Source organism: Alligator sinensis, unplaced genomic scaffold, assembly GCF_000455745.1.
Source record: "Alligator sinensis unplaced genomic scaffold, ASM45574v1 scaffold975_1, whole genome shotgun sequence".
Lineage (NCBI taxonomy): Eukaryota > Metazoa > Chordata > Crocodylia > Alligatoridae > Alligator > Alligator sinensis.
Genome location: NW_005842068.1, coordinates 2,320,575 through 2,331,992, shown reverse-complemented (window position 1 = coordinate 2,331,992; position 11,418 = coordinate 2,320,575). Strand labels below are relative to the sequence as shown.

The following is an 11,418-nucleotide window of genomic DNA, read 5'->3' as shown; positions in this document are numbered from 1 at the left end:
TCTTCCCGGCCCCCCCCCGGGTGACACCATGGGTGGCGGCAGCAGCTGGTCACCGCTCACCAACATGTTACCCCCCCACCCCCCATTGTGGGAGGCACCAGTCGTTCATGCTTCCTCAGGCTCAGCTTTTCACTTCTAAGCTGCCTGTTTAAATCCAGCTGAGGCTAGTAGTGAGTGCAAGTCAATTTAATAATATTTGTGGCTGCCTAGAGCAGGAGCAAGCAATTATTTTGGTGCAGAGGGCTGCTTGCTGAGTTTCGGCAAGCCATCGAGGGCTGCATGACAGGCAGCCCAGGGCAGGTTAATATTAATTTTCTAAATTTTTTAGGTGCCCCACGGGCCAGATAGAATGGCCTGGCAGGCTGCATCTGGCCCCCGGGCCACAGTTTGCCCACCCCTGATCTAGAGACTTGTGCTAAATAGTTAAATTTTAAGAAGCCTGTTTGCACATTCCATCTCTCCCCTCAAGTGGTGCTAATTGAAAGCCTGTCAGCCCTCTCATCCCTGAGGCTGAGGAAGAGTATATTTACAGAGAATAAAATTCCTTTCCACTCTGAGGGGGGACATTTTCAGGCCAGACATGATTTCATCAGGGAAACTTGAACCATATTCTTTTTAGGGCTTAATGAGCTAATTACAGTCTTCAGAGGGAGCGGCGCAGTCTTTGGTGTTCTTCATCCAAGATTTTTACACTTTTCAAATAGTCCTAAATCTAGGCACTAAAAAAGAAAGATGGAGTGATAAGGAACTTCATTTTTAGGCAAATTTCCAGGATAATAGGAACAAAAAGAATGGACACGTGAGAGGCAACTGAAAGAATAAAGTGAAGTGCAAGGGGCTTCTGACCTACCATATACTAAACAAGAATCGGGTGGAAAGGAGAATATCATGAAAATATTTCTTCCAAATAGGCTGTAGGAGTTTTTATTGGAACTCATATTGATTTCACTGGCTCCTATAGCTGTTTTCCATCATCTTTCCTTGTTAGTATTCTTCTTTCACATGTTCTTCGATCTTTCTACTGCTCCCTGCCTCCAGTTTTCATCTGCAGTTTCATATGCTTGGGTTTGTTTTGTGAAGGCCTTTGCTCTCTCTCTCTGTGCCTTAACCTTGTAGCCGTTGGCACGTGATTCTCTGTCAACACTTCCTGTATTTTACCGCAGCAGAAGGGCAGGAAGCGCTAACAGAGAAGCTTGCTGCTGTGAGTGGGAGGTGGGAAAAGACTGAGCCCAGGAGCATTAAGCTTAAAGCCTGTGAAGCTTGAATGATGATTTGTGATTGTAAAGGAAAGAATTTAAGCATTTTTTGTTGCATAGCAAATCACTACATGGTAGGGTTCAGGACTATATATGAAATATAAAATATGTATTTTAATGCCTTGCTAGGAACATCACTAGTGGAAATTCACTAGAAATTGTCAAATTAGCAACATTTTTTAGAAAAATAATCAATTAAAAAAACTTTCCGTGAGATGTCATCAGGTCTCAAACAGGCTTTTTCTGTAACAAATCTTAGGTCAGGAAGGGGTTGTGGCACTTTTTTTTCCTTCCCAGAGAGAAGTTCAGAAATAGCTGCGATTAAAGTAATACTAAGGTTTCTTGAAGTGAATGATATTATTTTATCCAGCTGTGGAAATTCAACCTGTTTGCATTTATTATTCTTGCAAGTTTACAGACTAGAAGATGCTTTGTTTCATTCAGAGAAAATAAGAAGGCAGCGTGAAGGCAATCTAAGCATTTCTCCCTTTCTTCCACAGATGTTGTCAATCTGGATCTGAAATCTACCCTAAGGGTTTTATACAACCTGTTCACAAAATACAAGAATGTGGAGTGAGGTTAGAAGCTGCCAAGATGCTAACCCTCCTAACTTCCTTAGGAGAAAAAACCAATAAGGACACCTCCCACACCCCTCTGTGCCTTACACTATATTTCATGCTGCATGATGGAAGTTCCTTCTTTTGTTAACAGTCTCTCCATGTAACGCCTTGCATGACATGCATACTGAAAATATTGTCTGTGGTTTTTTTAGGTGGTTTGCTTATGAAATATCAGAATGTTTACATCCTTGCTCTGAGATGCTGTTGGGTCTATTGTTTGCTATGATCAACTCCTGTTCTTGTTTTGATAAAGTACTGGCTACTTTGATAGGCAGGGAATACTTGAAACTCTTTTGATGAGTCAGTGCCATAGTGTACCTTCTTATGAAACCTGCTTGGTTATTGCACTGGTGTCAACAGGCTGACTAGGCTTGAGTGTTAGAAATACAAAAGCAGGCCCTTGCATTCTAATTTGTGTAGAAATTGCATTTTTCCTTAAATAAGGTTTGTGTATGCTATAGCATGTATTTGTTTTCAAGGACATGTTTGAAAGGGTGCATAAGAATCTGGCATTTCTCTACCCTTTGTGTGTTAACCTCATGCTACGCAGTATTATTTTTCACTTGATGTTTACACACAGTGAGCCTAGAAATGGGATGACTGTTTGCTCTGATGCCTTTTTCCTCTCTCTTCTTTTTGTATAAAGGAGCTGTTTGGTTACTTAGAGCTGGAGCCAGTCCTTAAACATGCTTTCTGGATCAGTTCTGGAAGAGCTGGTCAAGTAGGCTGGATTGGATGAATGCATCTTGATATACTTTTATTATAAATCTTTTCTAGAATATATAGGGGGAATAACAGCTTGATAGCTTCAAGGCTGACACTTATTTACATGTGGAAAAGTTTTAAGGGCCTCATCCTGCTCCTATTGAAGTCCATGGCAGCTAAAATTACAGGGCCCAAGGCTTTGAACAGATCTACAGTACTGATCTTAAAAATAAAATGGATCAAGGTCACTTTTCAATAAAGCTTTTCTTTTTTCCTTCCTGAGTTATACCAGACTACTTGAAAGAGCGTACATTAGTGTTTAAATGCAGTGCCTTTCACTGAATTTGAAACAGTTTAGAGATGAGATCATTGGACTGAAAATGACATACGTTTCCTTTCAGTCCTGATGTGATTGGATGGGTTCATTCAGTTATGCAGTGCTACCCCTGAAGACACTCTGCTGCTATTACAAGCTCTGGGCCCAGTCCTTGGTCAAAAGTCACATTGATATCAACAGGAGTTTGGCTTGGGTAATGACTGCTAGATTTGATCCTAAAGAATATCCCTCTCCTTTCCCAGGATACCTTGTACTAGGTGGATCTTACCTGATTATACACCCATATATCTGTTTCTAATGGTGTGTAAGATGTAGCTTAACAAAGGTTATGCTATATAATTCATGTGAGTGGTATTTGGGAAGAGCAATTAAAAGGAAATTGGGTTATTGAACCAAAGTAAGTTACCTGTGGGTTACCTATTTTATAGCATTCTTTCCTCACAGTGCCTAGAAGAGATAACGAACCACTATATCATTGCTTTATATTTATCGCATTAGTCATGCTTTATGGGCTGCTACATTTTCTGTAAAATATTTAACAGAATAGCCTGTAAAGGAAAAAGAAAGTGTTATGGGACTCTGGGGGCCCAGATTCTGTACAGCAGTCAAGACGCCCACCTCTCACAGATGGAAACCAAAATCTGTGCTTTCACCAGTGCTGAATTTAGCCTTCAGAGTTCACGCCCAAGTTCGAGATACATGTGTGTCCCTTACTATGCTATTTTAACTGTGGTGTAATTGTACTACAGAGATGGTCTTCTACATGTTTTTAACTTTTTTTGTGCTTTTTTTTGGTATCTCAACTGAGTTCTTTAAAGCAGGGGTCAGTAATGTTTTGGAGCTGGGAATCTCTTTAACACCACTTATCTCCAGCTGTGGGTTGCTTCTAACAAGGCCTGCAGTACTATAGACACCACTGGTGCCATCACTGCTCACTGCTTGTCCTACCCCCTGGCTGCTATGTGGGTCAAACTTTCACCAAAACATCACAAATGGCCCCTAACTCTGTAGTTCAGATAAAATTAGTCCACTGCTGGCCACAGCTTTATACTGTGAGAAGAGAAGGCAAAATAAGCTTGTGGTCTTTTTTTTTGCTTCTTGGTGATGGATTAAAAATGGTCATTTATTTCTCTAAGAAATTCAAGTCATGTCTGCCCTGGAAAGTTCTAGGTGACTGAAGAACTATCATTTGTATTTGCTTTAGAGGACATATGATCCTTTAATAGATGTTTTTATGCAGTGCCTAGGGCAGTAAGGCCCCAGTTTTAATTGGGATCTTTAGATGCTCCCATAGGACAAAGTCATAGTAACTTTAAAGGGGATTTTAAAAGGGCTAGCAATAAGTTAGGCCCCACAACACTAGAAGTTGAGCATCTCTGCTTTTGAAAAGCTGAGCCCTATGATATGACAGAGTCAAAACTGATCATCTGAGGGGAGATGATTGTTAGAGTCCTTCAGCTTTTTGTTTGGTATTCTATAGCTAACTCCAGTGCCTAGTGAATCCTTGGGAAATAGGCAGTTGGTGAAAGATTAATCATACCCTCTGTCCTCTTCAGGTGAGTGAGAGTGCCAAAGTTGTATGTTTTCTGAGATACTCAAGAAGTCCTTTATAAAACGTGTTAATACAACAAGCAATGGGCATGATTGAGGTCTTTGGGAGGAGGGGGAGACCAGGAATGAATAAGAGTAAGGGTGGACTGACTTCATTATAAAGAAAGGGAGTGACCTTCCTTGTAAAGAAGGAATGTGGGGCACAATGTCCAATTAGTATACTTTATAGGTAAGCTATAAAAGAGGGGCAACAAACTTTGCCCAAGAACCAGCAATGCTGGCCACCTGCTATGAGCATGAGGGCATGCAGTCCTTTTATCAGTACCTCTGTGAGTCCAGGTTAGGACCCTTAGTTTGTATGGCATGTCTGGTTGAGGCAGATGGCACATCCTGTGAAATTTTTAAATTTTTCTACCAATGAATGTTGCTTGGGGAAAAATTCTGTGCTGGCTTCCTATACCTTTTTATCCTCTGGCTTCCTAACCAGCTGAGAATCTTCTTGCAGATACTGTTGCTAGCCAGCATTGTAGATGGAATGCTTTTAGCCTAAGTAGAGCTTCCCCCAAAGCAAGCCATTTTAAAACAGGATGTAACCCCATTTTAGAGCAGGTATATATAATACTCCCCACCCCCACTAGTAGTTATTTCATGCTTATCTATCACATATATAACATGAGTTATAATGAGCAAATATGTTTTGGTTTTAAAGCTTAAAGATACTGACACCTCCTTCTTCCCCCTCAGTTGTGTGTTAAAAAATATTATGGATACTATTTAATTTGTGCTATTGGATTTCTGTAATTCTGTCAGAGTAATGTTGGGTAGGAAAGGCAATGCATGTTGCAGCACTCCAGACTGACACATGCACAACATTCAAACTTCCACACTTGTACATGCTCAATGAAATGCCCACTTTTACAGTGGATATAATGTGCCTCTAAGGGCATTTTACACATGCAGGTGCTGCACCGCTGGGTACTTTGAAAAGCGCCTGGTGCTGCGACGTTCGCAACTGTATAAGCGGTGAAATGCATGTCAGTGCTGAGAAAATGGTGGTGGCGCGCTTTTGAACTAAAACATCTTGGAGGTGCTTTAGTTCAAAAACGCACCACCACCATTTTCTGTGCACTGATGCGCATTGTGCTGCTTATACAACTGTACACGGCACAATGCAGTGTGTGTCAGCTTGTGTGCAGAGCAGATTCGATTAATTGAGTCTGCTCAGAAGTGGCGGATCTCTGGCACATCCCCAAATGAAAAAGTATGTGTATAAATGCCCTAAAATTCTATCCAGAAAAACCTATTACACTGATTGTGTTATAGCTGGCTTGGTAGTTAAGAAGGTGTTTGACTACCCACAGCTGTGTCAGCACACAACAGCATGGCTGCCTATACACATACTCAGGTGGCGGGGGAGGCATTTTAATGAGACCAGTTCCTGGACAACTCCTCTAATTAAAACAGCTCACCATCACATGTATTAAGCCCCTGCATGTTTCAAAATGGCTGTGGGACACTTTATCTAAAGCTCATTTGACAAGGGTTAGATAAAGTGCCTCATGGCCATTTTGAAATGGCTTAACACAGGTGACAGTGAGGCAACACTGGAGCATTCTAATTAGAAAGCGGAGGAGACTTGGTTAATTGAGTCTGCTCCAATGCATTCTACTTGGAACAGAAATTAAGTCTATCTATAGACACCCCAAAGGCAGAATTTATATCAGTGTAAAGCCTTATAGAGCTCTTTTCACTCTAATAGAAACCTACTGCTTTGCATATTAATGTATTGTAAGGATCCTACTCTACTGTTTTTTAACAATGTTTGTTCTGGATTTCTAGTTACTAAAACAAAAATCTTTGCAGGTAAAATAGTGGACTTGTCATTAGGGCTGTGTGAGGCTTCGGACCATGCTTCAGATCTGGAGAAGCTTTGGACACTTAGGTGTCCGAAGCAGCATGTCCGGATCGAAGCTCTGGCTTCTTTGGGCTTTCTGAAGCGGTTTGGAGCTTCCGAAGTGCTTCTGAAAAGGTTCAGAGCCGCCTCGGAGATCTGGCCATAGGGTATAATGAATATCTATAACTTTGTTGTTTATTGTCTGATTTGGATGAAACTTCCAAGGGTGGTAGCCTCTGCTGAGAGCATGAAGCCTGCCAAGTTTCAAGAAGATCGGTGCAGGGGTTTGGGGGGAACTGCACCCCAAATTCTTGAAAGCAAAACTCACGACACATCTATGTGTTACAACATGGGGGTGAAAACTGCAAGGATGGTGGCCCCTGGTGAGGCCACAAAGCCTGCCAAGTTTCAAGAAGATCGGTGCAGGGGTTTGGGAGGAACTGCACGTCGAGCTGCTGACAGGCAAAACTCATGACATAGATGACCATGTGTGTGTTACGGTGTAGCAGGCTAAAAACTGCAGGGGTGGTGGCCCCCATGAAGCCTGCCAAGTTTCAAGGAGCTAAGTGCAGGGGTTTGGGGGAAACTGCACCTCAAGCTGCGGACAAGCAAAACTCGTGACATGGGTGACACTGTGTGTTAAGGTGCAGCAGGGTGAAAGCTGCAGGGATGGTATCCCCTGCTGTGGTCATGAAGCCTGCCAGCTGTCAAGGGGGCAGGGGGTGGGGGGGAACTACAGCAAGCCAGGCTGCTAAGCTACTGTGTTACCAGTTACCAATCAATCATGATTCACTCAGGTACCAGCTCAATACACAGTTGCTAGCTAATGTAACCAGTTAATTGGCAACGATTAACACCTACAAAACCACAGACTAAGGAGAGGAAAGAATCAATACAGACAATCAACTGCCCCAAGACAGAGACAGTCAGTTGCACAAGCACTCATGTCACAAGTTTTGCCTGTCAGCAGCTAGGGGTGCAGGGCCCCAGAACCCAGAAGCCCTGCACTGATCTCCTCGACAGCTGGCAGTCTTTGTGGCCGCAGCAGGGGCTAGCAAGCCTGCAGCTTTCACCCTGCTGCGCCTTAACACACACAGCGTCACCCATGTCACGAGTTTTGCTTGTCCGCAGCTTGAGGTGCAGTTTCCCCCAAACCCCTGCACTTAGCTCCTTGAAACTTGGCAGGCTTCATGGCCTGAGCAGGGGCCTCCACCCCTGCAGTTTTTAGTCTACTACACTGTAACACACACGGTCATCTATGTCACGAGTTTTGCCTGTCAGCAGCTTTAGGTGCAGTTCCCCCTAAACCCCTGCACCGATCTCCTTGAAACTTGGCAGGCTTTGTGGCCTCATCAGGGACTACCACCCCTGCAGTTTTCACTCCCCTGTGGTGTAACACGTACACGTGATGTGAGTTTTGCTTTCAAGAATTTGGGGTACAGTTCCCCCCAAGCCCCTGCACTGATCTGCTTGAAACTAGGCAGGCTTCATGCTCTCAGCAGAGGCTACCACTCCTGCAAGTTTCATCCAAATCAGACAAAAAAGAGTTATAGATATTTCATTGATTCCCCATTATACCCTATGGCCAGATCTCCGAGGCGACTCCGAAGCTTCAGAGCCACTTTGGCTGGATCAAAGCGGTAACCCGGTCCGGAGCTCTGGATCAGATTCCCGGCATCTGAAATGGCCGGATCTGAAGCCGGATCAAATAGCTGCCTACTTGCACAGCCCTACTTGTCATATCTGAAACATGTCTGGCTTAGAGAGTGTAAAAGTTGTTACTCTTTGTGTACTGTAAGCAAATTACAATGCAATCCTGTGGTTCCTAAAGCCACAGCAGGAGTGTTGTGGAAAATAATGCATGATTTATGACTGTACTATTTATTCTAATAAACACGTGATAATCAAGTTGGTTTCTATTTTTTTCCCCTTAAATGGATTGACATTGGGATGAAGAATATATGAAGGGAAGGATCCAGGCTGCTTATTTACCAGTATGCCAATGAGATAGAAGTCTGCTTAGACCTTATGAACCAAAACAAAGTGAAATATCTCTGTGGCTACCAGGGAGCACACTGAGATCATGGACATCTTGTTACTAGAAAAATTAGTAGAAAACTTTTGGAACTTTTTTTTTAAAGTTATGAATGCAGAAATTGTTAAAAGATTTAACAATCAAAACAGTCAATTTGATCAAGGGCTGAGCAGTGATCACCTACAATTTTGTTCAATGCCTTCACCTTGAAGATGGCATAGAGTGCACCCTCAGCAAGTATGCAAATGACACCGAGCTGGGGGGAGTAGTAAATACACTGGAGGGTAGAGCTAGGATCCAGAGTGACCTACACAAATTGGAGGATTGGGCCAAAAGACATGTCGTGAAGCTCAACAAGGACAAGTGCAAAGTCCTGCACTTAGGACGGTTGCCAAGAAAGCTATTGGCATACTGGACTGCATTGGTTGGTGTGTTGCCAGCAGGTCAAGGGAAGTGATTATTCCCCTCTTTTCAGCACTGGTGAGGCCACATCTGGAATACTGTGTTCAGTTTGGGCCCCCCACTACAGAACGGATGTGGACAAATTGGAGGGAGTCCAGTGGAGAGTAACAAAATGGTGAGGGAGCTGGGGCACATGACTTATGAAGAGAGGCTGAGGGAACTGGGCTTATTTAGTTTGGAGAAGAGAAGACTGAGAGGGGATTTAGTAGCAGCCCTAAACTGACAGGGGGTTTGAAAGATGATGGATCTAGACTGTTCTCAGTGGTGGCAGATGATAGAAAAAAGAGCAACCGTCTCCAGTTGCAGCAAGGGAAATTTAGGTTAGATATTAGAAATAATTTTCTCGCTAGGTAAAGCACTGGAATAGGTTACCCATAAAGGCTGTGGATTCTCCATCTTTGGAGGTTTTCAAGACCTGCCTAAACAAAGCGTTGGCTGGGATGATCTAGTTGGGGAGGGTCCTGCTTTGAGCAGGGGGTTGGACTAGATGACCTCCTAAGGTCCCTTTCAACCCTAATTTTCTATGATTCTATGGGACTCGATTTGGCCCACAGACACCCCACAGCATTCATCTGGCCCATGGGGCCAAAAGGTTGAGCATTACTGTTTTATAAAATATGGGAACACTACCCACACTATGGCTGTAAAGAAGAATGCCAGCCCATGCTGGGCTTCTGTATTTAAAGTTATTGTATATCTGTGTTTGGCTGCAAGGTGGACAGGACCATCAGGGAAGAAGTTACTGTTTCCTCTCTGACCTGTTTTGCCAGTGATTGCAGACACATTTTCCTCTTCTAACACTCCCTCTCTCTCACCCTGCACCCACTGATAGGAGTCCATTCAGATGAAGGTCTCAAACAGCATTTCCTAATATCCCAGTCTTTTCCTCCCTTTACTATCCATGTAATCTCTCAACATTTTCTTCTTTATACCTCTAGCTGACTAAGCGCATAGTTCACAGCATGCACTTCCAGGAGGGCAAAATGTACACCCTTGTTTTCAGCTTTTGATTTGACATTTATTCTTCCACACAGTTTGCAAGGGGAACAAGCCTGGTTTTATCCTTTGATGCAAGGATCAAGGATCCTGTGTTGAATTGCCAATATATAATAGTGCACTGGCTAGCAATTTTGATTTTCTGACTTGGTAATGCTATACCATTTAGGTCACTAAAATTCTCTGTAGAATAGACACTTAGGGCACGTCCACAGATGCAGGCATGTGCGCTTACAGCAGCACAAATAGAAGTAGTGCAAATTTGAGCCAGGGCTTTTTGCCTCAGTGCACATGCCTGGACATGTACTTTGTGCAAGTTGTGGTGCAAGTTGTGCCACTTGGGGCAAAATAACCCTGCCTGGCTCTTCCTGGATCTGTAGTCAGGGGGAGCTAGAGCCTGTGGCAGCACCTGTGCTGACCCCAGCAGTATAAAAAGCTGCCCTAGCAAACAGCTCAGGGCTACTTGCTCTCAAGAGCTTTTGAGGGAGGAGCCTCTGGGAGGAAGTTGGCCATACCCCTTCCTGACCCAGGCTGCTGCTGCAGCTGGTTGTTGCAAGCTTGGTCTCAGGAGCCTCTGGGGAGCAGATGGCCAGACCTTTTCCTGCCTTTGGCTACTATTAGCTGCTGGCTTGGTCTCAGAGCTTTTGGAGTAAATTCAACCCCTTCCTGTCTTGGGCTGCTGCTCTTCCTGCCCCCCCCCCAGGGGGGGTACTCTGCTGCATGCTGCTGCCTCCCCCTCAGGGAGGGGCCCAGTGCACTGCACCACACCCCAGCTTCTGCACCCCTGTTCCAGCCTGCTGCCCAGCCCGCCGCCAAGCCGTGGTCTGTGGTCGGGGACAGCCTGGGGAGGGAGTCTGCGTTGCCTGTGGGCCCCTCCCCCACCATCACTGCTGGAGCCTAAAGGAACCCTGTTTGCCTCAGCTGCCTTGGCAGGCCACCCCCACCTTCACCTCCACTTTCACCAGAAGTACACCCTGAGTGGCTGAAATGGACGGCTCCTATCATCACTGCTGCTGTTGCTACTGCTGCCTTGCTGCTGCTGCTGCCCCCTCTCAGGAGAGAAGGAGATTCCCTGCTGCACCACCTACACTAGATCACTTCCTAATTGACTGACTGCTCCTACCCTCCCCCACAGCTACCTCACTGCATCTGATCCTCATTTGTCTTCCTGCTTTCTGCTCTGCTGCTGAGTAACCGGCTGGAGGCCTAAGGGGCTTTTGGACAGTTCTTCCACAAACAAAGCCCCTCCACTGCTCTAGCCATCTTTTTATACCTTGTCACGACCCAGTGATTTTTTGTGCCTCGGCACTATGGAATTTCCTGGCCACATGAGAGCTCCTTTGCACGGCAGAGTGTTCTGCTGCAATTAAGAGCCTGCGTGCAGGAGAGTTCCCGCCAATTTGCAGTTTCCTTTGCAGGATGCATTTCTTCTTTGCAGCACAGAAATGCACGGTGCAAAGAGTTCCCGCTATTCGGATGCAAATTTGTGCCCCGCTATTGGCCAGTGCTAAATTATTCACACGTGGCGGCTAGTAATTGGCTCGCTGGCTGTTTAAAATTCC

At 44.6% G+C, this 11,418-nt stretch overlaps 1 protein-coding gene across 2 annotated transcripts in view; it reads left to right on the top strand.

Annotated features, from left to right (window-relative positions):
• The window catches only part of PARVB (parvin beta), a 130,713-nt gene extending 124,125 nt beyond the window's left edge, over window positions 1-6,588 (top strand). For both annotated transcript variants that reach the window (XM_006023581.3, XM_025204095.1), the window contains exon 13: window positions 1,757-6,588. In XM_006023581.3, the coding sequence (XP_006023643.1) occupies window positions 1,757-1,833 (77 nt within the window). In that variant the 3' untranslated portion in view covers window positions 1,834-6,588. The remainder of the gene's footprint in view (window positions 1-1,756) is intronic.
• Window positions 6,589-11,418: the final 4,830 nt, after the last annotated feature.